Here is a 27,458-nt window from a genome sequence, read left to right as displayed (position 1 = left end):
ATACCTAACAGACCGGACATTCAGTGTCTCCTACTTGCACACCACCTCCTCACCTCGCCCCCTATCTGTCAGAGTCCCGCAAGGTTCAGTCTTAGGGCCCCTGCTCTTCTCCATTTACAACTTCGGCCTGGGACAGCTCATAGAATTCCACAGATTTCAGTATCACCTCGGAGGCTGATGACACACAGATCTACATATCTGGACCAGATACACCTGAATCCTACAATGTCTGTCTGCTAGTTCATCCTTCTCCGCTAGATTTCTAAAACTTTTTTTCTTTTTAACTCAAATAGATTTTTATTAAGAAAAACATCACAGTATTCATACAACAGTGGTACAAACATTTTTGATTTTCCCATAAACCACCCCCCCTCAGCAATGCAAACTCACCCCACCCCCAGCCCTTCCCCCTTTAGACAGCTCGTATTATCCCTTTAACACTACCTGTACACGTATATAAAATTGCATTATACAACATCATCTGTTATAGCAGTGTAGAAAAAAACCCCACATATACATACCCCCGAGACCGTTCATTCACCTATGCACTCATCCCAATTCCATCCAAGGCGTCCACAGTTTGTCATATATCACAAGTTTTCCCCTTTTCTTGTAGATCCCCTTCTCCAGCTAAGGCCTGTTTCACACATCCGTCTTTCATATCAGTTGCTATCCGCCAAAATGGCGGAAAATGGATCCGTCGGCGGACTGAGAGCAACGCATGGCAGCGGACCATTGTTCAGACGGATTCGGTGACGGCTGAATTTTAAAGGAACCCGTGCCCAGAAAAAATGAGAGAGAGACAGAGAGAGGTCCGTCAAGTCAAAAAAAACGTTGCAGTGTCCGTCCCATCCGCCCGGGAGACTGAAAAATGTTGGCGGATCCGTCAAAAAACGGGTGTGACGGATGACCGTCAGTCAAGATCCACCACTAATGTAAGTCTATGTGGGAAAAAAACGGATCCGCCCCTTTTTTGGCGGATCCGTTTTTTTCGGAAATTGGTGGATTTTGACTGATGCCAAAAAACGGTTGTGTGAAACAGACCTTAAGGACATGCTTCACATAGGCAAGGTATTCTCCCCTTGAAGGTGGATCCTCCTTTATCCAATTCCTCGCTATTACCTTTCTAGCCATATATAGTAATCTAGCAATTGCCACCTTGAGATTGTTTTCGACTTTTATCTCCTCCACATATCCCAGCAAGCAAACCACTGGCTCTCTTGGGACCACACACCTATAAGCCACTTCCACACGACTCAGGATCACTAACCAAAAAGCAGCCAATCGTGGACACGTCCACAGCATATGAAATAATCATTTTCGTTCTTACACCGAGGACACTCAGAGTTAGGCCGGGGTCACACTAACCTGCGCAAAATACGGTCCGTAGTTTACAGGCGTAATACGGATGAATGACCTCTAAATAGTGCTCCGTAGGTTATCCGTAAACAAGGTGCGGTCGCATATTTTGCTCATGTCAGCATCCGTATGTAATCCGTTTGCAATCCGTATGGCGAGATTTTCTTGTAGCCTTGCAAAATGGACATTTAACGGTTTTGAGGCCTGCTAACAATTTAAATCATTAGCCTCCACCCTATTTATTGGCTCAAGAACAGGTGGCTGCCTCCATTTTGTCCATTTGTCACCTTGCCTTCACTAGGTGTGTTGGTGTTGTATGTGCAACATGGCAGAGGGTCTGAGTTTCAATACAACTGAGCAGGTTCTCTTCAACTGGCTTTTGTCACGGCGCTTTGGGCAACCATACCCAGTGATAGTGGATCCGCGGAGGAGGAGACGCATATGGGTACATCCACTTTTGAGGCAACGACTCACAAGAGGTCATTTTCACCGCCTCTATTCTTCTCTGCGGGAGCATCCACTGAAATTTTACCAATACTGTCGCATGAGCATTTCCACATTTGATCGACTCTTGGAGACAGTGCGCCCTGGGATAACCTTTCAGGACACAAGGATGCGCAAAGCTATATCTGCAGAGGAGCGACTTCTACTCACAATACGGTATGTACTACACAACCACATTGTCTATGTTCATAATGTGTGGGCTAAAGTATGTTTTTTTGCCTTCTTGGACTAAGTTTAATGCCCTCATCTTACTCCAAATATGTTTCACCTGACACTGCAGAATGTTACATCTAATATGTCCTGCATATCACTTAGTCATTGTGCAACCAAATATGTGTGTGTTATTCTATCTCAATTCCTACCAAGTTTGGTTGGCATGTACAGTGGGGAAAAAAAGTATTTAGTCAGTCAGCAATAGTGCAAGTTCCACCACTTAAAAAGATGAGAGGCGTCTGTAATTTACATCATAGGTAGACCTCAACTATGGGAGACAAACTGAGAAAAAAAAATCCAGAAAATCACATTGTCTGTTTTTTTTTCATTTTATTTGCATATTATGGTGGAAAATAAGTATTTGGTCAGAAACAAGCAATCAAGATTTCTGGCTCTCACAGACCTGTAACTTCTTCTTTAAGAGTCTCCTCTTTCCTCCACTCATTACCTGTAGTAATGGCACCTGTTTAAACTTGTTATCAGTATAAAAAGACACCTGTGCACACCCTCAAACAGTCTGACTCCAAACTCCACTATGGTGAAGACCAAAGAGCTGTCAAAGGACACCAGAAACAAAATTGTAGCCCTGCACCAGGCTGGGAAGACTGAATCTGCAATAGCCAACCAGCTTGGAGTGAAGAAATCAACTGTGGGAGCAATAATTAGAAAATGGAAGACATCCAAGACCACTGATAATCTCCCTCGATCTGGTGCTCCACGCAAAATCCCACCCCGTGGGGTCAGAATGATCACAAGAACGGTGAGCAAAAATCCCAGAACCACGCAGGGGGACCTAGTGAATGAACTGCAGAGAGCTGGGACCAATGTAACAAGGCCTACCATAAGTAACACACTACGTCACCATGGACTCAGATCCTGCAGTGCCAGACGTGTCCCACTGCTTAAGCCTGTACATGTCCGGGCCCGTCTGAAGTTTGCTAGAGAGCATTTGGATGATCCAGAGGAGTTTTGGGAGAATGTCCTATGGTCTGATGAAACCAAACTGGAACTGTTTGGTAGAAACACAACTTGTCGTGTTTGGAGGAAAAAGAATACTGAGTTGCATCCATCAAACACCATACCTACTGTAAAGCATGGTGGTGGAAACATCATGCTTTGGGGCTGTTTCTCTGCAAAGGGGCCAGGACGACTGATCCGGGTACATGAAAGAATGAATGGGGCCATGTATCGTGAGATTTTGAGTGCAAACCTCCTTCCATCAGCAAGGGCATTGAAGATGAAACGTGGCTGGGTCTTTCAACATGACAATGATCCAAAGCACACCGCCAGGGCAACGAAGGAGTGGCTTCGTAAGAAGCATTTCAAGGTCCTGGAGTGGCCTAGCCAGTCTCCAGATCTCAACCCTATAGAAAACCTTTGGAGGGAGTTGAAAGTCCGTGTTGCCAAGCGAAAAGCCAAAAACATCACTGCTCTAGAGGAGATCTGCATGGAGGAATGGGCCAACATACCAACAACAGTGTGTGGCATCTTTGTGAAGACTTACAGAAAACGTTTGACCTCTGTCATTGCCAACAAAGGATATATCACAAAGTATTGAGATGAAATTTTGTTTCTGACCAAATACTTATTTTCCACCATAATATGCAAATAAAATGAAAAAAAAACAGACAATGTGATTTTCTGGATTTTTTTTTCTCAGTTTGTCTCCCATAGTTGAGGTCTACCTATGATGTAAATTACAGACGCCTCTCATCTTTTTAAGTGGTGGAACTTGCACTATTGCTGACTGACTAAATACTTTTTTTCCCCACTGTAACTGATGTTTTTGGACTTTCTGCATTCTAAAATTATCAATTTCTGTTGTTCTACAGCTTCCTGTCCACTGGCCTGTCTTATGCCGCCCTCCACCATGAGTTTCTCATTGGAAGATCTACCATTTCTGGCATAGTGAGGTCAACATCTACAGAAATCTGGACAAGACTCCATCAAGTGGTCATGCCCGAGCCCAGGATGGAAGACTTGTTGAGGATATCAAGGGACTTTGAGGAGGAATGCCAGTTTCCTAATTGTATTGGGGCCCTGGATGGCAAACATATACGGTGCGTAAGTCGCCGAACTCTGGCTCCCAATTCTTCAATTATAAACAATACTTTTCTGTTGTATTGTTGGCTCTGGTAGACCCTCAATACAAGTTTATAATTGTTGACATTGGGGCCTATGGAAGGACGGGAGACTCTAGAGTCTTCAATACTTCCATAATGGCTCGGCGGCTACGCACCAACCAGTTGGATCTACCACCACCACACCAGCTACCAGGCTCCACTGAAGAATCAGTCCCTTATATCCTTGTGGCAGATGAGGCGTTTCAGTTATCGCGCAATGTCATGAGGCCATATCCCCAGAGCAACCTTGACCACAGGCGCAGAATTTTTAACTTGCGCCTATCATGTGCTATGCGACTGGTGGAGTGTTCCTATGGCATTCTTTGTGCCAAATGGCGGGTACTCCAGTCTGCCATTCAGTTGAGTGAACAGAATGTTAATGAAGCTGTGAAAGCCTGTGTGGTTCTTCATAACTTCACCAGGATACATGATTGTTCTTCCTCTGCTGGTGTTGTGCGTAGGCCGGACAATGTGCGCATGGTGAGACCACCTATGAACCCTCAACGTAGACCGCTCTCTGGCCTCAAAGTGCGTGATATTTTCACTAATTACTTTATCTCACCTGAGGGGGCAATTTCTTGGCAAGACCATGCTGTGTCTATGTTATAATTTGTTTCTTGAAGTGTGTGTAAATATATATTACTCAACCCCTTATGATTCTATGACTGTTTCATTGCATTGTTTAGCATATGTTAGTATATTGACAGGGTTTTTGAGAAATCACACAGAGACGTTAACTGTAGTAGACAAATTTTTAGTTTTGCCTTTTTGTTTTTTTTTTTCTTAAAGGCAAACATAATATTGCCATATGAAAACTTTGGCAATGGGCCAAATTGCCCTTTTTGCATTATTAAACTTTTTTGAAAAGTAACATTATATAACATAACCCAAAAAAACATTAGGCAATAACAACATTGCTGCATGAGAATATTTAAATACAAAGGAAAAAAATAGGTGATCTCCATAACCAAACTTAATGCTAAAAGATAACACTCACATTTCTTCAGAATGTTTTCCAATCATAGAAATATTCCACCATGACAGGCAAGGCTACCTCACGCCTTTCAGACAGATATTACATGTCTGTAGAACAGAGAATATTTAACCATGCTATACTGGAAAGGATGAAAAAACAAAACTCACTTGTTAAGACATAGAGAGAGCGTGATATTCTGAATGCTGGTCGCCTTGATTTGTTACTATAGATTGCTAGCAAAAAAGGTGACTACTTCACTAAGGCCAGTACGCCTTTCCTAGGCATTAGCAAGTGAGTAGTGTATTTTCATCCTTTGACTTTACAGTATAGCGCGTTTAAATATTCTCTTTAGTACAGACATGTAATATCTGTCTAAAAGGCGTGAGGTAGCCTTGCCTGTCATGATGGATTCTAAGGCTAAGTGCACACGTACCGGAACTCTCGCGGAAATTACCGCGAGAATTCCGGAATTCCAGTCCGCGGGAAAATCGCATTTTAAAATCCCGCGATTTTCCCGCGGAAAAACTAGCATTTTGCAAGCGTAATTAGCTTGCAAAATGCTAGCGTTTTCCAAGCGATCTGTAGCATCGCTTGGAGAACTGATTGACAGGTTGGTCACACTCGTCAAACATAGTGTTTGACGAGTGTGACCAACTTTTTACTACTGAGGCTGCCTATGCGGCATCAGTAGTAAAAGATAGAATGTAAAAAAAAAAAAAAAAAAAACGGTGTTATTCTCACCCTCCGACGTCCCGCGCTTCCGTTCCCAGTAATCCTTTGCAAAAATGCCCGCGATGACGTCAGTTCTCGCGGGATCGCGACGTCTCGCGAATGACCGCGAGACTTTGCGATCCCGCGAGAAGGGACGTCATCGCGAGCATTTTCGCAAAGGACTACTGGGAACGAGAGCATGAAGAGAAGCGGGAAGGCTGCGCGGGACGTCGTAGGGTGAGAATAACAATATTTTTTATTTTAAATTCTATTTTTTACAGGGATATGGTACCCAAAGCCCGGAGGACAGTCTCCTCTCCTCCGGACCATGGGTACCATCCGCAATTGTTCTGCTTACTTTCCGCATGGTGTGCACAGCCACATGCGGGAAATAAGCGGAACAATGCATTCCTATGGGTGCGGGATTGCCGCGATTCCGCAAATTAATGAGCATGCTGCGGTTTTTACTGCGAAGCGATTCCGCCTCGGTAAAAACCGCAGCATTAGCACAGCATTGCGGAATCCCATAGGAATGCATGGGATGCTTATTTTTCGTGTTTTCGCGGCAAAATCGCACGGTTAAAACCGCCGCGGAAACGCGAAAAAAACGCCACGTGTGAACTCAGCCTTAATATGATTGGAAAACATTGTTCAAAAATTTTAATGTTACATTTTTTAACAAAGTTTGGTGATGGAGACCACCTGTTTTTTCCTTTGTATTTGGAGCACCAGTGAAACCGCACTGGACATCTACGGCCATCAGACTTATAAATCCTCATAGGTTGGGGAAGGGGAACGTGGAAGAGCAGCCTGTGGGTGCTGCTGGACACTGTGGCCAACATCGCCCTGTGTGGGGCCATACTGTTGCCCATGATGTGGGAATTGTCCTGCCTCCTGGGAATGTTGGGGGTACTGGCCAGAGTAATGATGGGGAGGGGCATCTTGTTGGCTGTGGTAGGCATGTGGCTCATACCCACCAAGATAGCCATATCGTCCCCAACCAGGTTGGGACCAGCCTCCAACACTGGGTGGGTACAAGTGGCCATATTGGTGGGGTTGGCTAGAGGCTGACATTTGTGGCTGCTGAATAGAAGGTTGGGTAGTGGGAGGAAGGGGGTGAGGTGTAGGCCCACGTATTTGAGGATCCTCAGATCCTGCTTGAGCTTGCATTTGTGGGGGGTGCCTAAGGCGCATGAGATTTCGTGGTGAAAGCTGCCACCTCTCAATGTATTCAAATAGTTCGTAAGGGCGTATTGGGGTATGTGCAGGCATCAAGCAGGATCTGCAAGCATCCTCTAATATGGAGCCTGAACTCACGGGAAAGGGCACGGAGTTAATTGGCCAGGCTGCGAGAGTATGCCTCCTCCCCATCATCAGTGTTAACTCTGGCTAAATAATTCAGGACCCCAGTGTCCACATTAGTGCGGGTATCAGGGGCAGGTATTTGCCGTCTTCGGCTTCTTCCTCGCCGGGATGTGGCAGCAGGCTGAGGGGAGCCCCGGATGTGGCCAGTTGGGCTGCTGCTGATATTGCCCTGATCCTCTGCTGGTGCTGATGCAGCAGCAGCACCAGATGGTCCTGGTGGTGGGCTTTGGGGCGCAGGCAAGGGCACATCCTGACTCGAGTCTTCACCCCTGCTCCTAGTAGGGGGAGAAGATGGGCCAGCCACCTCTTCCCCTGCAGACCCAGGATCAATGATGGGGTCTGTTTCCGAGCCAGTGCCTCTGTCCGTAAGGTTGGACTGAGTTCTGTGAAGAAATATAACAGAGCCAAACTTAAATATCTATTTTTGGCCCTGTAAAGTATCTGTGTAATGTGGTGTGAGGTATCTACTTACGGTCTCAGATCCAGAATTGGGTTGAGGAAGGAGAGGCGGTCGTAATATATATGTGTGCAAAATCTGTAAAGCGCTGCGGAATATGTTAGCGCTATATAAAAATAAAGATTATTATTTTCGTTTAACGTAGCCAGCATTCCCACTCCTGGACCGCTGCTGGCGTTCCCGGCGGTATTGGTCCCGGATGCTTCGCCAGCGTCTCATCACATCTTCCACTGCAATGTGACAGGAAATATTGTCAAAATCACATATTTGATAGGTCCCATTTGCTACCAGTTGTCTAGGCATGGGGCCTTCGCCTTCAGGGGTGTGCTTTCTACCCATGGTGGCATATCTAATTGGGCAGATACACAGGGTCTCTTTAGTTGATGTATCAAATAGCTACACTTAATAATTGTTTTGTCTAGGAGGATGAGGAGCTTGTGGCCTAAACCCAAATTATGGATGTGTGAATCCACGTGTCACATCCAAATCTAACGGCCTCATGAGGGAAAAAAGTACAAGCAGAGGAAGGGGGGTGCTGATTCTATATTCCTTTTTTGTTGTGCGCTAAGGTTACTCATGTTTTGGCTTGTACTTACGAATTTTATGCTGCTCCTCACGTGGCCGATCACCAAAGTCATGGTACATCTGGCGACAGATGCGCCTCCATGATGCCTCCTTTCTTGCCCGGTTGGAATAATTGGCATCACGTTGGTCCCCGAGTTCGGGACGCTCCTGCATCAGGACTATTAACATTTCCACATTAATGTAAGTGGACGCCATGATGCTGCTGTACTCCTTGGAGGCGTACTTCCTGGATGTCTGGAGCGCTTTTTGAGCTCATTTGCATGTCTAGGCTTCCTGATGATGGATTGGCCCATTTCCTGTCACCAGCCAAAAGACCTGCGTATTGCTCGCAGGTCACACGTGTGGTCAGTGTGTATTCTGTATTTTTTGCGCACCCATAGACTTGCATTGGCGTACTACGGCCGTAGTACGCTGACAATCGCAGCATGCTGCGATTGGCACGGACCGTAGAATACGGATGAGAAATATACGACTGGTGCGAGGGACCCCATAGAGAATCATTGGTCCGTGTCTAATGCGTGCTTTTAGCGCCTCTCACTCGGCCGTATTCCTCGCCAGTGTGACCCCGGCCTTAGACCGTAATCCAGCCCTATACATAACTTCCGGAGACCTATATACTCTATGTAAAATATAAAGCTGAGAGAGTCTATACAGCTCACTCAGTGACAGTTTTGGTATCCACTCCAGAATCGACTCCCACGTTTCATTGTCCAAGTGACTCAGCTTTCTTTCCCACTTAGTCCTCGCATTGATTGGATATCCAAGTAAATGAGTATGTATTAGGTCTCTATATAGAGAGGAGATGACCACCCTCGTAGTCCCCCCCACACACACATACTCCAGCACTAGGTCGCCCTGAATGTTAAGGCAATCATCTCTGTTTTGAGCTCTGTACACATGCCACATCTGAGCATATTGATATTCCCCAGAGGCCTTAAGACTATATTCCGACTGCAGCCTGGAAAAAGATTTCAACTCCCGCTGCTCTAATATCTGAAAGACATACCGTATCCCCCTGGCCAGCCATTCCGACAAACATCCCAACGTCATAAACTCCGGAAGATTGTTATGCCATAACGGAGAAAATCTAGTTAGACTTGTGACCCCCAGAATTTGTTTGATCCTCCCCCATATTTTATGTATCAGAAATAGTGCTGGGTAGATTTTCCCAAGTGCCCCCAGGGACCCATCATCCAAGCACTGAACCACCGGTCTTCTCTTCCTCAGCCCCTCTATCAAATTCTGTACCACGCTGGATTTCTCCTCATCCGCCCAACCCTTAAGATGCTGGCACTGTGCTGCAATAAAAAATATTTCAGGGTTAGGCAAAGCCAATCCCCTCTCTTCCTTAGGCCACTGAAGCATCTCCAACCTAATACGGGGATGCTGCTTCCCCCATACCACAATCCTAAATAAAGAGTTGATCTGTTTAAATTTCCCACAGGGTATCCAAATAGGTGCATTGTGAAGTACATACAGTATTTTAGGCATCAGAATAATTTTGATGAAATTGACTCGTCCAACCACCGTCAAGTGTAGCTTAGTCCAGGCCCCCACCCTTGCCTTAAGAACCCCCAGTACAGGAGTCAGTTTCTTATGCAGATAGTCTGTAAGCGGCATAGAGACCATATCCCTAAGTATTTAAATTGATCTGCCACTTTAAGTCTGCCCCTGCCTACGGCGTCCCTCACCTCATCCACTACATCATCGACCTTAAACAGAATTGATTTATTCCAGTTTATCACCAGCCCCGACAAGGATCCAAATTCCTCAATAAGCCGCATGGCATTCCCCAGAGAAGTGTCTAGATCACCCAAGAACAATAGAATATTGTCCGCATAGAGCGCTGTCTTTTTCTCTATTGACCCATACCTGAACCCAGACACAGCGGTAGACAGTCGAATCTTTGCGGCCAGCAGTTCCACTGCCAAAGCAAACAAAAGAGGGGAGAGTGGACACCCCTGTCTCGTCCCTCTGTGCAACTTTATAGTTTGGGATAGCTCCCCATTCACCCTGATTTTTGCTAACAGTTGCGCATACAGCAGTTGAACCCATGACAGAAATTGCGGACCAAAGCCCAAACAGCGCAGAACCTGCCACAAATATCCCCACTCCATGCTATGAAAATCCTTATGAGCATCTAAGGATGCAATAACCCTCTGACCGCAGTTGTCGGCCTGCAGCTGCATATTCATAAAAAGCCTTCTCAGGTTAACAGCCTTAGATCTGTCGGGCATAAAGCCGGACTGATCCGGATGTATCAACTTCGAGACAACACCCGTCAGCAGATTCACTAATACCTTGGCCAGAAGCTTAACATCCGTTGTTAGCGAAAAGATTGGGCTATATGACTCAGGCTGCTGTAGATCTTTATCCTTTTTCGGTATTACCACTATTTTGGCTTCTCTCATTGAAGCTGGCAATGTTCCTCTACACTTAGCATTCTCCAATACCACACTCAATCTGGGCACTAACACTTCCTCCATACCTTTATAAATATCGGCTGGTAATCCGTCTACTCCTGGCGCCTTCCCCCTTGACATTGACCCTAGTGCCCGGCTCAGCTCCTTGTCCGTGATAGGTGCCTCCAAGCTTTTCCTGTCAGTATCTCCCAGTTTAAGCAGCCCAAGCCCCTCCAAGAATGCCACAGTGTCTCCCACCGATGCTCCCACCTGAGAGGAGTATAAATCCGCATAAAATTCCGTGAAGACCCCTAAAATGTCAGGGGTCTCCGACACCTTCATGCCATTTCCTGAAACCAATGAATGCACAAACGAGGTACTCCTCAGGGCAGAAGCAATCAGCGACAGCATGTGGCCCACCTTCTCCCCTTCCTGGTAATAAGCCAGTTGCTGAAACTCTTTTCCTCTCCGCCCTTTCCAAAAGAGTTTTATCCATATTATTCTGAGCTTCCTTTAACCGTTTCCCGGCCTCTGGGGTACCAAGTAAAGCAAGATTTCTAAAACTTAATATGGACAAAACAGAATTCATCATCTTTCCCCCATCTCACTCGACCCCTCCCAACGCCTTATCCATTAAAGTAAATGGCTGCCCACTCTCCCCAGTCCCACAAGCTCGCTGCCTCGAGGTAATCCTTGACACTGATCTCTCCTTCAAACCACATATCCAAGACCTTTCCACTTCCTGCCGAATTCAACTCAAAAATATTTCATGGATCCATACATTCCTCAACCAAGAATCTGTAAAAACCCTAGTCCATGTCCTCATCATCTCCCGCCTTGACTACTGCAACCTCCTGCTCTGTGGCCTCCCCTCTAACACTCTCGCATAAATCCAATCTATTCTAAACTCCGCTGCCCGACTAATCCACCTGCCCACCCTGCTGTTCCCCGACTTCTCCACTCTGTCATTCCCTGCACTGGCTCCCCATTACTCAAAGACTTCAGTTCAAAACCCTAATCATGGCATACAAAGCCATCCACAACCTTTGCCCTAATTACATCTGTCACCTTGTCTCCTGGTACTTACCTGCACGCAACCTCCGATCCTCACAAGATCTCCTTCTATAATCCCCTCTTATCTCCTCTTCCCACTATGGCATACAAGATTTCTCCCGTGCATCACCCCTACTCTGGAACTCTCTACTCCAACATATCAGACTCTCGCCTACCATGGAAACCTTCATAAAGAATCTGAAGTCCTACCTCTTCCGACAAGCCTACAACTTGCAGTAACCACCGATCGACCATCCCTTGTAGATTGTGAGCCCCCACGGGCAGGGTCCTCTCTCCTCCTGTACCAGTTGCGACTTGTATTATTCAAGATTACTGGTCTTGTTTTTTATTATGTATACCCCTCCTCACATGTAAAGCGCCATGGAATAAATGGCGCTATATTCTATTCTATTATTTCTAAATACTGTTTTTCGATGATTCCTTTGTATTCCCGTTCATACTGCACTCACACACACAAATGATACACCATTTGAAAGGTAACCTTGCCTCCTTCAGCAAGAAAATAGCCAAACCACACATCCATGATTAGATCACAAAATACAGTTTGAACATTAATTTTTATAAACCTGCAGTAAGGAAAAATGACCTGCAGGTGGCACCACAGTACCCCAAAGCACACTACCCACACATTTGTAAAATTGCACTACTTTTTCTCTGATTACTTTGCCCCACACACACGATACACCATTTGAAAGGTAAACTTGATCCCTTCAGCAAGAAAACACCCAAACAAATCACACAATCACGATTTTATCACTAAATACAGTTTAAACATTCATTTTCATAAACCTGCAGAAAGACACAATGACCTGCAGGTGGCACCTCAACCGGAAAACATTTTTTGGCCTCTACTTATCATACCTGTCTGTGTTCATCAGCTCATGAAATACATTTACATTTGACCAGCTTGCTCTTTCTGAAATTGCCTGCGCCCCCAATGTGCGAAAAATTTGCACGGGCCAAGCTAGTAATAAATAATAATAATATAACCTGCTTAATAATTTGCATTGTGATGGTGTGTTATACTGTCATACCACAGCTACTAAAAAAAAACATGGAATTCTGCAGTTTTCTTCAGATCAAAAACCACCTTTTTGCAAATGGAAATTCTGAAATAGAAGTTTCATAATGTGTTTTTTATATGCTTATTATTATCAATGAAGAAAAAGAAGCATAAAAATAATTAAGAACAACACCAAAATGTTCATAACGTTTTTGCAGATCATTTTTGCCCGTTTCTAATATCTAGCAATTCATCGAAGGGAAGAAGGAGCAAGGACGCAATCATCGATAACCCTCTACTTTAGGCTAGCTTTACACTTGCGTTGTGTAGTGCTGCGGATGGCAGCCTACTTCTTTCTTTCTTCCTCCATTAAGCCCTGCCAACTGCCACACCTTTTCCTTCAGCTCCGCCTACGTCTGCATGCGTCCTGCGTACCAATCTTTAACATTCGGTTGCACCCTCCGACCGCAACAAAATGCAACATGTTGCGTTCGGCGCAGCGTCAAAACAACGCATGCGGAAGCGTCAGCATACATCCGCATGGCCTGCGTACCCAATGTTAAAGATAGGTACACAGGATGCATGCCAACGTTGGCGGAGCTGAAGGAAGAGGTGTGGCAGTGGGCGAGGCTTAACGGAGGAAGAAAGAGGGAAGTAGGCTGCCATTCGCAGCTCTACACAACACAAGTGTGAAGCCAGCCTTAGTGTATACCAGCAAAGGATGCCTAAGTTGCAAAAATGTATTCAGTGAACTGGTAGGAGGTGCAGTACACCATTCTTCCAGTACGATTTTCAGTAATGTGCCTAGCTGTCAAGCCTTGGCTGTGGTTATGGAACTGAACAGGTGTTTTAATATAAAAATACAGTTATTTAAAGGGGTTGACTTTTACATTGATAGCCTATCCTTATCCTTAGGATAGTGAAAAAACACATGGCACTTCTGGATGCAAAGGTTCACAAGTAGGATCCTGATCTGTTAGTGGTGGAGCACTTCATTTTCTAAGCGGTGAATGCCGCAGACTCTCCTTCAGAATTGCCGTTTGCAGTTTCTTATGATCCAGACGACTGATGAAGGTCTGGTTGACCGAAACATCTTATTCTTTTCTGGATATTCCGTATTTAATAAAATACTCCTGTTGAATGTATTTAATGAGTGCCAAGTATCTTTTTCATATCCTTAGGATAGGCCATCAATATCTGATTAGTGGGGGTGCAACACCCAGTTCTCCTGCTATTGGCTGTTTCTATAACCAGTGGCGATCGGTAGTGCTTGATTGCAGCCAACAATATAAAAGTCCCAGACAACCTCATTAAAGTGCCAAAGCAAAAAATGTCCATATAACACTATATCAATGAGAAAAGCGTATATATATATATATATATATATATATATACTATAGATATTCCAAAATGTCAAGTTGCATTAAGTAAAACACTGATGACTTATCAGCTCTATTGACAAGAAGAATTTCTCCTTCGTCTCATTGGGGGACACAGAGACTGTGGGTGTGTGCTTTTGCCGTCTGGAGGCTGACACTAAGTATACAAAAAAAGAGTTAGCTCCTCCTCCGCCGCATACACCCTCGCCCCCAGACCGGGCGTAACTCAGTTTTTTGCTTAGTGTCTGATGGAGGCACACGCAGTCTGGAGCTCCAGACTAGATTTTTTTTTTTTTTTCTTTTTTTCTATGAAGATAAGACAGGGGCGACGGATCCTATAGAGAGGGTCCGATCTCCCCAAATCATCAACGGGCGACCACGTGTGAGTAACCCTCCACGTGTTTCTCTCCCGCACCGAGGGACACATCTGGGACTTTTCCCCAGACAACCATTTTTCTTTTTTATTTTATAAAGAGGCGGCAACGCATCCTGATAAGAGGATTGCGGTTTCCCCATCGTCCCCAACGGGCGAGCACGTGTGAGTGATCCTCCACGTTGTTCTCTCCTGCAACGTGGAAATGCCCCTACCACCCCTAGGTAGTGAGTCCAGGGGTGGAGTTGGAGGCGCAGGTAAGCAAGGGATTGAAGCGGAGAGCGGTACAGTAGCCTCCCCCTCCCTGCCCAGGGATGGGGTTGAGAAGCACCTCATGAGAGCCCCCTCGGCGGCCCGGCTCACCTTTTGTTAATAGGCCGGGACCAGGTAGTCCGCCTCTCACCCGGCGCTGCCCCCGGCGGGTAACGCCGCACGCGGAGTGCGGCCGGAGCCCCGCGGGCGGCCACGGCCCCCGCTGTATGGGGAGATCCGTGAGCGCGCGCCCGCCCGCCGACTTCCGGGGGTAGCCGGAAGCCCCGCCCACTAACTTCCGGGGGCGGAGAGCGGCGGGCGCGCACAGTGACCGGGGAGCTCCCGCCCCCCTCCCTCGAACGCCGCACGTGGAGTGCGGCCAGAGCCCCGCGGGCGGCCACAGTCCCCGCTGTATGGGGAGGTCCGGAGTTCCGCGCGCCCGCCCGCCGACTTCCGGGGGTAGCGGAAGCCCCGCCCACTAACTTCCGGGGGCGGAGAGCGGCGGGCGCGCACAGTTACCGGGGACCTCCCGCCCCCCTCCTTGCATTTCCTCGCCGAAGTGGGGCCGGAAGCCGCCCCCTATCTCCCGGAGTGCGAGTGCCCCGGCGAGTAACGCCGCACGCCCCGTGGAAGAGACGCAAGGTGGGACATTACCGGTGGGTAAGTGCAACCCCGTTGCGAGTGCCGCACTAGTAGTCAAGGAAGGGGTTATCCTCCTCCTCCTACCCTACCTTGCAATATGTCTGGCAAAGGGAAAGCTCACTCTTTCCTATACGCTGTTTGCGTTTCCGGTGGGGTCAGGCTGCCTAAAGCGCAGCCGGGTAAATTTTGTGAAGCCTGCGAGTCGGAGCGAGCCCAGGAGCCCCCCATTGTTGCAGAGCCCAGAGGTCAGAACCCTTCAGAATGGGCGGTGTCTTTATCACACTCTATGATGTCCCTTACAAGGGCAATTGAGTCTCTCCAAGGCCCAGGCAGGGACAAGGATGGAGGTCTGCCAGCGGAAGACAGCTCGTCCACGTCTCAGGACCCTCCGACCGTTAGAGGCCGCTCCAGCACCAGACAAGCTCATAGCAAGAGAGCTCGTTCCCCGTCGGCCGGACCCTCTGGGGCTTCGGCGGCAGGTATTAGGGTATCTCGTTCCCCGTCGCCGAGCTCAGGAAGCGAGCAGGATGAGGGCGAGGAGGAGGCCTGGAATCCAGAAAGCCTGGGATACCAAGACTCGGTGGACAGCCTCATTGAGGCAGTCAACCAGACATTAGAGATCGAGGACGATGTGTCCACGGCCTCAGGTCACAAGGTCTCCTTCAAAAAGACCAGGCGACCGCATAGAAGGTTTGCCACGCATCCGGAGTTCGAGGAGCTAGTTCAGAAACATAAGGAACACCCGGATAAGCGTTTTGCAATGCAAAAAGCGCTGCAAGCTAAGTATCCGTTTCCTCCTGAACTCCATAAGGGATGGAGTCGCCAGTAGTGGACCCACCGGTATCACGTTTAGCGTCCAGATCGCTATTGTCGATACCCAGCGGTTCTTCTATCAAGGACCCAACTGATCGCCTTATAGAGGGGCTTGCCCGCTCGGTGTATGAGGCAGCGGGGTCGGCCCTAGCCCCCTCCTTTGCGGCTACTTGGGTGGCTAAGGCCATGGTTTCATGGGCGGACGCTCTGCAGAATGCCCTCCAAAACAGAGATCTGCCTGCGGAGGTCTTGGAGGTGACAAATCAGATCTTAGGGGCAAGTGATTTTCTCGTCAGCGCCTCTCTGGACGCGGCCGAGTGTTCTGCGGTGGCAGCAGCAAATGCGATCGCCGTTAGGCGAGCATTATGGCTGAGATTGTGGAAAGCGGATTCTATCTCCAAAAAGTCCTTGACCTCATTGCCTTTTCAGGGCAATCGGTTGTTCGGTGAGAAGCTTGATAAGCTTATCTCAGAAGCCACAGGGGGGAGGAGTAGTTTCCTCCCGCAGCAGAGGACTTGGCCAGCATTCAGGCAGACACAGAGGCGTTTTCGGCCCTTTCGTAACCCCTGGAGGGGGACTTCGGCCAGAGCATCCACCTCCGCAAATGATGGTCAGATTAGGGAAAGGCAAACCTCTTACAGAGCCAATCCGCTGGGTAGAGGCCGAGGCCGTTTGCCCAGAACAAGGGGGGCCAGATCCCAAAAGCCTCCAGCAAAATGACTCGAGGCGCTTCGTACCTACGGACGACAGAGTGGGCGGACGCCTACTAAGGTTCAGCCACGTTTGGGTCGCAGTGGCACGCGACGCTTGGGTGGCAGAATTGATATCGTCCGGGTACAAGATAGAGTTTCTCGGACTCCCGCCACGGCGATTCTTCCGTTCCCGGCTTTCCGGAACAGAATCGCAGGCGGAGGGTTTGTTACAGGCCATAAGGACGCTACAGAGCAACGGGGTCATTGTCCCAGTGCCGAAAAGCGAAGAGACACAAGGTTTTTACTCCAACCTGTTTTCGGTCCCCAAAAAGGACGGGACAGTAAGGCCAGTATTAGATCTAAAAATCCTGAACAAATTCATCAGAGTCAGGCGGTTCCGGATGGAATCCCTCCGTTCGGTCATTGCAGCCATGGATCCAGGGGAGTTCCTGGCCTCGATCGACGTGCAGGATGCATATCTGCACATTCCGATTTTTCCTCCACATCAGAGGTTCCTGCGTTTTGCGATCGGAGGGCGACATTTTCAATTTGTTGCTCTGCCCTTCGGTCTGGCTACTGCTCCCAGAGTCTTTACGAAGATAATGGCGGTGGTTATGGCCATCCTGCATGCTCGGGGCATAACGGTACTACCTTACCTGGACGACCTTTTGGTAAAGGGGCCGTTGTTTCAGGCGTGCCAGGAGAATGTCAGTATCACGCTGGATACCCTGGCGCGTCTAGGCTGGTTGATCAATCGGAACAAGTCGTCTTTGGTTCCAGCCCAGAGAATCGTATTCCTAGGCATGGTTTTCAACACCTCCCGGGGGCTGGTGATCCTCCCTCAGGACAAGGCGCGAAAGATCAAACAGGGGGTACGGAACCTTCTACAGCCAGGCTCCAGATCCATCCGGTACGGCATGAGTGTGTTGGGCAGAATGGTGGCGGCGATGGAGGCAATCCCGTTTGCCCAGTTCCATCTCCGTCCGCTTCAGCATGCGCTCTTGTCAGCATGGGACAGAAGGCTGCTATCCCTCAGTTATCGGTGCAATTTGTCTCCGCTGGTCCGACGATCACTCCGATGGTGGACTCGCGACTCATCTCTGGTCCAGGGGAAACCCTTTCCCCCGGAACAGTGGTTGGTGGTGACGACCGATGCAAGCCTGCAAGGTTGGGGAGCAGTTTTCCAGAGTCACACAGCCCAGGGGCGGTGGTCCATTCAGGAGATAATTCTCCCGATCAACATTCTGGAGATACGGGCAATACGATTGGCCCTGCGACATTTTCAGTGTTTCCTGAGACACCGGCCGGTGCGCATTCAGTCGGACAATGCTACAGCAGTAGCATATGTCAACCATCAGGGGGGCACGCGCAGCCAAGCAGCCATGCGCGAGGTTGGGCTGGTACTGCGTTGGGCCGAAAAGAACCACGTGGTAATTTCAGCGGTGCACATTCCGGGAGTCGAAAACTGGGCGGCAGATTTTCTCAGCCGACAGGGGGTCGCGGCAGGGGAATGGTCCCTGCACCCCGAGGTTTTTCAACAGATCTGCCAACGGTGGGGGACACCAGACGTGGACCTTATGGCATCCAGAGAGAACGCCAAAGTACAAAGGTTCGTCGCTCGATCCCTCGACCCGCAGGCGATCGCAGCAGACGCTCTGGTGCTTCCATGGAGCCAGTTTCGTCTCCCGTACTTGTTCCCCCCGCTACCTCTGCTTCCAAGGGTCATCAGAAAGTTAAGGAGAGAGAAGGTTCCAGCAATTCTGCTAGCTCCAGACTGGCCTCGGAGGGCCTGGTATGCAGATCTGGTTCAGCTAGTGGTGGACGTACCCTGGCGTCTACCAGATCGGCCGGACTTGCTGTCCCAGGGGCCGATCTACCATCCGAACTTAGGGGCCCTGTGTTTGACGGCGTGGCCATTGAATCTTGGCTGTTAACACAGGCAGGATTCAGGCGCGATGTGGTGGCCACGATGGTGAGTGCCCGAAAGCCTTCCTCGGCGAAGGTATATCATCGGACTTGGGAAGTTTTTTTCCGTTGGTGTAGGGATCGCGGAGTGGCTCCTCTGGTTTTTTCAATCCCCAACGTACTGGCTTTTTTGCAGGCAGGGCTGGACGCAGGATTGGCTCCGAGTTCGCTCAGGACGCAAATCTCGGCCCTGTCGGTCCTTTTTCAACGAAAGGTCGCTTCGGTCTGGCAGGTTAAGACGTTTATGCAGGGGGTCGCACATTTAGTACCCCCCTATAAGGCGCCGACGGAATCATGTGACCTGAACTTGGTGCTCAGGGCCCTTCAGGAGCCCCCCTTCGAACCCTTACAAGAAGTCTCCTTACCTTACCTGTCCAGGAAGGTCGTTTTTCTGGTAGCTATTACGTCTATTAGGCGGGTTTCGGAATTGGCGGCTTTATCTTGTAAACCGCCGTTCTTGACTTTTTATAAGGATAAGGTAGTTTTAAGGCCAGCTCCTCCCTTCTTGCCGAAGGTTGTCTCTGCATTCCATATCAACGAAGACATTGTCTTACCCTCGTTTTGCCCGGCACCGGTGCACAGGGTAGAAAAGGCTTTGCACACACTGGATCTGGTAAGAGCTCTTAGGAGGTATGTGACAAGGACAGCATCTTTCCGCCGCACACTCTCTCTATTCGTGATCCCAGAAGGGCGGCGGAAGGGGCTTGCTGCGTCCAAAGCGACTTTGGCCAGATGGGTTCGCCTGACGATTCAAGAATCTTATGAAATCAGTGGCACGCCGGTTCCGGCAGGGATCAAGGCACACTCGGCTCGAGCAGTGGGTGCCTCATGGGCACTGCGACACCAAGCTTCAGCGGAACAGGTGTGCAAAGCAGCTACCTGGTCCAGTGTGCATACGTTTGTCAAACATTATAACGTACATACCCAGGCATCCTCGGATGCAAGCCTGGGAAGAAAGATTCTCCAGGCAGCAGTTGCGCACCTCTAATCAGGGGCGCAAAATAGCATGGATTGGGTGAGCTAAGATCCCGCCCAGGGACTGCTTTAGAACGTCCCACAAGTCTCTGTGTCCCCCAATGAGACGAAGGAGAAACATGGATTTTTGTGAGTACTCACCGTAAAATCCTTTTCTCCGAGACGCTCATTGGGGGACACAGCACCCACCCTACTAGCCAGTTGGCTTTTGCTTATTTTAAGTTATAAAAATCCTTATGTAAGGATCAGGGTGGTCCCTTTTCCAGACGTATAATTTCTTGCCTGAGTTTAAGGCGCGTTCTCCTACTGCTTATGCACTAAACTGAGTTACGCCCGGTCTGGGGGCGAGGGTGTATGCGGAGGAGGAGCTAACTCTTTTTTTGTATACTTAGTGTCAGCCTCCAGACGGCAGAAGCACACACCCACAGTCTCTGTGTCCCCCAATGAGCGTCTCGGAGAAAAGGATTTTACGGTGATGACTCACAAAAATCCATGTTTTTTTAATAAGGTTGCTGGTGTTAGTTTTTCCATTGCTATGTAGGTTCTTCGTTCTAAGGTATAGTGGATAGTTTTTACCTCCTCTACGCACCTTTTATAGTTCCACCTACTAAAGTCTGCCACAGAAGAAACCTGTTTAGGCGAAACCTAAGTCCGGGCTGGATGATCAGCATGAAACATTTGTGCTTCTATTGATGAGTGCTTTTTATCTTTTTTTCTGTGATACATCTACTTTTACATCAAATAGCAGGAAGGTCAAAACTATGTCCTTACTTTAGAAGCTGTAACTCGTATAGGGGGTTTGTAGCTCTGGGGAAAAGTATCCACTCCAATCCCACTGGAATTAAAGACCTACATAAAGGTGTGAATAGAAATTTTGTTAAAATTCTATTTTTTTTACCCAATACCACTTAAAATTTTGGAATATACATGTATTTCTCATGTAATGTAGGAGCTACGTGGGAACATTTTTGTTTTGGAAATTAACTACAATTTCGAATCATTGAGGACTCGCCCTTAAGACTTTGTTGTGGCTTCTTTCAGATATACAGACTGATGCAATACCATTAGTACAGTTTGGTTTTCTAATTAAAGTGGTTCGTATAGAAAACCCAATTTAATATTCCCTATTCTGCGTTCTGAATGGGTCTTATTTCCAGGATATTCATATTGGCCTGCTGGAGAATGGCTACAAAGCGTTACTGTCATTCTGGAGGACCAGTCCTGTTATGTACTACACAAACTATTATGCTTAATTCTGTGTAATGCCTAATATACCCTATGGAGGCACTGCAGAGAAATCACATACATCTGTTTGCAGACAGTCCCTTTAATGAGCATCGCCTTCCTTCATCATCCAGAAACAAAACCAGTGGCCCATATCACAAACAACCAGTGTAGTGTTATACTGCACGGGTTTGTTGTTCTGTGTCAAAACTCCCTGTTCTGGCCATATGTATAAAAAGAAATTCACTTACAGTGCGTGTTATAAGTAAACTATGGGAGAAGTCAGGTGGCACAAGACCAGGCGCAGTGATGTAAGGTGCCATGGCATTGACCCTTTCTGTACATTGTCATGTCCTGGATGCCGCCATATAGATATAACAAACCATTTATACAGCGTCCTGTTTAATGTCCTAAAATCCGGCAGTGTATTGACTTGCTGGTGGTGCAAGCTATACAAATCTAACAGTAACCAGTTCCTGTAACAGATGGAAGCAATTGCTGAATACACTCAAGTATTAAATCTTGAATAATGTCAAAGAAGGTGTAATTTTCTAATTACTGATTATAATTGGTTTTGGTTGGGCACTATTTCAGGCTCTGACGTACTACTGTGAGGCACTGACTCAACCTAAAGTTCATCTCCAGAAAGCTGCGTGCCTGGCTCTTAGATGTCTTCAGGTGAGTGTTAGTGATGATAGCAGGCTATTATAACCAGTCATGTCAAACGTCTTACTTTCCCCCAGAGCAGCAAGACAGACTGACCGGTTTTGCAAATAGTTCTGTGTCTAAGCTATATATGATCTATGTATGCTGTGTACTGGTAATGCTGTAAATTACTGGTGTTAATGGAAGCACATGATGACCTCGAGGTAGAATAGATTGTTTTTTTATTAGTGGTAGAGATTTTAGTAATTAATACCCCTTTCGTTTGGTGTACTCAGATTTGATGTTTTATCCTCTGTTTGAAAATATAACCCTTTTATGTACATGTACTGTACATATTAAAACATTGCTTTCTATTTGTTGTTGTTTTGTTTTCACTTTATGTGTATATAGCCAAGGATTTAAAGCGAATCTGTCAGCAGGATTTTGCTAAGTAAACTACAGACATTGCCATGTTGACATTGTTATAGTGATTAAATGGATACTGATTAAAAAATGATACCTGGGGTGAAGAAATCCATCTTGTGGTTCTTGTGTAATCAGTGTTAGAAGTTTTCAGTTAATGAGATGCCTGTGCTCCGGGGCGGGACTGTAGCCAGAGTCTTATCTTACTGCTGAAAAGCCAAAGAAACCAAGAAAAGACCTGCCCACAGGCTGCCCCGAAGCACAAACATGTTACTCTTCATAGAGACATACTGTTTATACTGCGAGGCGGCCTGTAGGCAGGTCTTTCCTTGGTTCCTCTGGCTTAGAACAAAAGATAAGACTCAGCCTACAATCATGCCCTGGAGCACGGGCATATTATTAGCTGCAAACTTCTAACACTGATTACACAAGAACCACAAGACGGATTTCTTCACCCCACGTATCATTTCAATGAGTTTATCAGCGCCAACCTGTCAATGCCTGTAGTTTACTTTGTAAAATCCTGCTAACAGATTCGCTTTAACTCATCTGGTGGTTTCAAGAGGTTTTCATATTTTTCAACCTCATTGCTGTGGTTGTTCCCATATTAGTTGTTATATGATACCCATTCAAATATATTGTCAATACATACAGGGTATTAATGCCTTAGAGCTTCATTTTTAAAGGGGCATTCCCTTCTCCAAGATCCTATCCCAATATATAGTAGGTGTAGTAGTAATAATAATATTAGCAAATACCTCCAACTAGAAATGTAGTATACTGTATTTTTCGGATTATAAAACACTTCTGTTCCCCCAAATTTGGGGGGAAAATGGGGGTGCTTCTTATAATGCAGATATACCTTACCGGCCGCAGGATGTGTGGCGCGTCACTGTAGGTATTCAGTGCTGCGGGGGCTCTGCCAGCAGCTTGTGAAAGCTCAGAGCCTCCGCAGTTACATGGTTTCCTATGCGGTGGACGGGACTCCGGGAAAATGGCTGCCAGCAGGGGGCGGAACCAAGATCTTGAGAGATGAGATCTCAGCGCTAGGAGCCATTTTCCCGGCGTCCAGTCCACCGCATAGGAAACCATGTAACTGCGGGGGCTTTGGGCTTTCACAAGTTGTGGGCAGAGCCCCTGCAGCACCAAACGCCTGCAGCACCGAACACCTGCAGCGGCGTGCAGCACCGAACACCTGCAGCGGCGTGCTGCACCGCACCTCCGAACACCCCCCTCATCCCAGCCTGCGGCCTGCATCAACGCTCCACTCTTGCCTCCTCCAGCAGCGACCCTGGGACCCCGCTTCACTGCAGCCACCACTCCCGGTAAGCAAGAAGACGCATGGATTATAAGAAGCATCACCATTTTATTTAAAAAAAAGATTTTTTTCCTATTGTTCTCATAATTTGGGGTGTGTCTTATAATCCGCAAAATACGGTAGTTCTTGAGATCATGTCATCTTCAACTTGCTTAACTGTTCACATTTACAATAATTTTGACCAGAGTGCACCAACTTTTACATGTCACTTTAATAAGAGACTTAGCAATAGTGTGCTTTTGGCACGTTTCTGCTGCAAAACATCTGAAAAAACTGCATAAAAAATGCACATTTTATTCCAAATTGTGCACAGAAAATGTCCCGAAGAATTGCCATGATGCTTTTTCTAACAAGCGTTAAAAACAAGGGAGAAAAAATGCGGTGTGTATTAAGGGTGTTTTCTCATTCAAATGAAGGGAAGCTAGTTGCCATTTTGGCATGGAATCTGTGCCAAAAACCATGTTGAATACCTAAATGTGACATACCCTTTAATATCAGAAACAAAAGCTGTAATGTATGGCTGCGTTCACACGTTCAGGTTTTTTCGCGGTGGTTTTTACCGCGCGATTTTGCAGCAAAAACGCAAAAAAACAGCATCCCATGCAATCCTATGGGATTCTGCAATGCTGTGCTAATGCTGCGGATTTTCCCGCGACGGAATCGCATCACGGAAAAATCCGCAGCATGCTCATTAATTTGCGGAATCGCGGCAATTCCGCCCACATAGGAATGAATTGTTCTGCTTACTTTCCGCATGTGGCTGTGCCCATCATGCGAAAAGTGAGCAGAACATTTGCGGATGGTACCCATGGTCCGGAGGAGAGGAGACTGTCCTCCCGGCTGTGGGTACCATATCCCTGTAAAAAATAGAATTAAAATAAAAAAATCGGGTTATATTCACCTTCTGACGTCCCGCGCAGCGTCCCCAGGCCTCAGCGATAAACGCTGCAGGTCCCGTTCCCAGTAATGCATTGCGATGACCTTTGCTGACGTCGCGTCTTGCGAGACTGCGACGTCATCAAAGGTCATTGCCGCAATGCATTACTGGGAACGGGACCTGCCGGAGCATCGCGGAGGCCTGGGGACGCTGCGCAGGAAGTCAGAAGGTGAATATAACCCGATTTTTTATTTTTTTTAATTATTTTTAACATTAGATCTTTTTACTACTGACGCTGCATAGGCAGCCTCAATAGTAAAAAGTTGGTCACACTCGTCAAACACTATGTTTGACGAGTGTGACCAACCTGTCAATCAGTTCCCCAAGCGATGCTACAGATCGCTTGGAAAACGCTAGCATTCTGCAAGCTAATTATGCTTGCAAATCGCTAGTTTTTCCGCTGGAAAATCGCGGGAATTTAAAATGCGATTTTCCCGCAGAATGGAATTACGGAATTCTCGCGGTAACTTCCGCGGGAATTCCGCTACGTGTGAACCCAGCCTATGGGTATCTGCACACGCTGCGGATTCTACTGCAGATCCGCAGCGGATTTGGCCTCTGCGGATCCGCAGCAGTTCTGCAGACAGTGTACAGTACAATGTAAGTCTATGGGATTTACAATTCGCAGTTCACATGCTGCGGTTTTTACACTGCGAAAAAGCTGCGGTTTTGAATCCGCAGAAATAAATGACATGTCAATTCTTTCTGCGGATTCCGCTGCGGTTTGCCACCTATTCCATTGTCCTGGTGTTAAACCGCAGGCCAATCCGCAGGTCAATTTTCCTGCGGATCCGCACGGAAAAATCCGCTGGTGAATCCGCAGCGTGTGGACATAGCCTAAATGTACCACAGTCAAACCTCTCCTCACGCTGAAGGCACATTATACATGTTAGGCCTAGATACTTACAGCTCAGTAGTACAGTCACTGGATGAATAGTACTAAATTCACCTCTACAGAACATATCGGGGAATACAGCAATGACCAGATGCGGGCACTGGCAAAATTCACTATTACTTCTAGTGATTGACTAGAGACATCTTCCCTGACTGTAGATGTTTTTTTTTATTCATCTCTCTTCAGCACAGTCCATCGTTAATGTTTCTTTCAGCTACTACTTGTCTCTGCTGTCTACACATTTTAGGTTCCTCACATTTTCATCCTCTCCACCTCCTCAATGCAGAGTCCCCTTTCTGGTGCCCTAACAGCAGTGGAATTCTTCTTCTACCCTGAATACTGTGCCACCCATTGCCCCCACATACTGTTCCTCAGAAAGTTGTGCTATAAAGATATTCCTGAAAATATGAATACCACAAAATAGTGCCCCCTACAGGTGTAAGTGGTACCCAATGGGAAAGATCTGCTAAGCTTAATATGCGAGATATCTGTCTTGAAGGGTAGTCTGGCGACATCTGGAGCTGCTTACTTCCAGTGGCGCTTGGATGCGCGCATGATCAGCAGGTCTTGTGCTCATGTCCCATTTTAATCAACGCAATGATATCTGCCGATCATGTGACAAGGGTATCTTACGATTTGAGCTTCGTTGGAAGGGCACAAGGATTAAAGGGAACCTGTCACCAGGTTATCTCAATGTAAGCTACAGACACCACCTTTAATGCCACTTGTACTGCCTTCTAGTAAGCTGTACATAAGCCCACAAGCCCTCCGCATAGCCCCAAAAATGCCTTTTATAATCTCCTTATAAAGCACGGTCAAGACGAGTTACACTCATCAAACCGGATCGTGTCATATGGGGGATTCTAAAAGGTATATTTGGGCTGTGCAGAGGGTTGGGGATTATATATAGGTTACTATACTTCTGTTAAAGTGGAGTTAAAGGTAGTTTATATTGGGAAAACCTGGTGACCCTTTCCCGTTAAGATGAAACATCACGCGCCAACATTTAAGGGTAGTTTTCTAGTGCAAAGTAAGTCAACTCATAGGTCATGTCAACTAATTCTAGAGAGCAGTGATGAACTAACGTACCCTGGAAAAGTGTTATCCGAGTATGCTCGGGTGCTAATTAAGTGTCCTCGGAGTGCTCGAATAATATAATTGAGTCCCTGAGGCTGCATGTCTGGCGGCTGTTTGACAGCCGCAACATATGTAGGGATTGCCTGTTTGTTAGAGAATCCCTGCTGTCGAACAGCCGCGAGACATGCAGCTGCGGGGACTCGAACATATTTTTCGAGCACGTCGAAGACACTTGGTAAGCACAAGAGCATGCTGGAATAACTCCTTATCCTGGCATGTTCGCTCATCACTACTAGGGAAGCTAAAAATGCACAACGTTTATACTCCAGCATTAGCCACTTTGAGAAATTTGTAAAATTGTAGAACTGTTTCGTCTACATACATGGTCTAAAGGCTTCTTTAGTAAATGAGTCCTAGTGTTCCCTAAAGTAATTGGTGCCTTGTATAGTGCCCTGAAATATAATTGTGCCCCTGGCAGTAATGGGTCTATTGAAATCGATCCCTAGTAGATTAGCAGCAACAGTTGTGGGAAGAAGGGCCCCCGTCGCGTGTCTGGGTCGGAGCCAAGGGGACCGTCACCTAGGTTCAGGGGGAAAACTGTTCCCGGGGGACAGAGTTCAGGGACGGACCGTTGAGATGGACAGATGGGCTGGGGGAGGAGCCAGTAAAAAAGGGGCGGGGAACGCTAGTCACCGTGAGTCAGCAGACTGGGAGAGAAGCAGCAGGAGACCGTGGGAGCGACTGAGAACCAGAGCGACTTATCAGAGCCAGGAGAGACGTTCCTCGGGGACATCAGAGGGACGGCGCCGAGACGACTGTCCGAGAGCCGCTGCCCCGCTTGTGCCCGCGGCCGCTGCCACCTCAGCTCGCTGCCGCCTCGCCCCTGCCCGCGGTCGCTCGCGGCCGTTGCTGCCTCGCTCCGGCCCGCGGCTGTAGCTTGTCCCCGCGGCCGCCCTGTTCCTACCCGTGGCCGTGGCAAGTCCAGTGTCGCCGGCGGCCACCACTGTCCTGCTCCGGGCCGTGGCAAGGGTGGGGCCGTTGCTCGCCGCGGATTTCCCGTCGCGGCTGGCAGCTGC

General features: G+C 47.6%; 1 protein-coding gene across 1 annotated transcript in view; it reads left to right on the top strand.

Annotated features, from left to right (window-relative positions):
* The window catches only part of RIPOR2 (RHO family interacting cell polarization regulator 2), a 274,424-nt gene that overhangs the window by 227,113 nt on the left and 19,853 nt on the right, over positions 1–27,458 (top strand). The window contains exon 21 of the mRNA XM_073566141.1: positions 21,682–21,765. Coding sequence (XP_073422242.1) covers positions 21,682–21,765 — 84 coding nt within the window. The remainder of the gene's footprint in view (positions 1–21,681; positions 21,766–27,458) is intronic.

The sequence above is a fragment of the Dendrobates tinctorius genome, unplaced genomic scaffold (assembly GCF_039654945.1).
Source record: "Dendrobates tinctorius isolate UK_male_01 unplaced genomic scaffold, ASM3965494v1 ptg000004l, whole genome shotgun sequence".
Taxonomy (NCBI): domain Eukaryota; kingdom Metazoa; phylum Chordata; class Amphibia; order Anura; family Dendrobatidae; genus Dendrobates; species Dendrobates tinctorius.
This window is presented reverse-complemented; position numbering and strand designations above follow the sequence as displayed.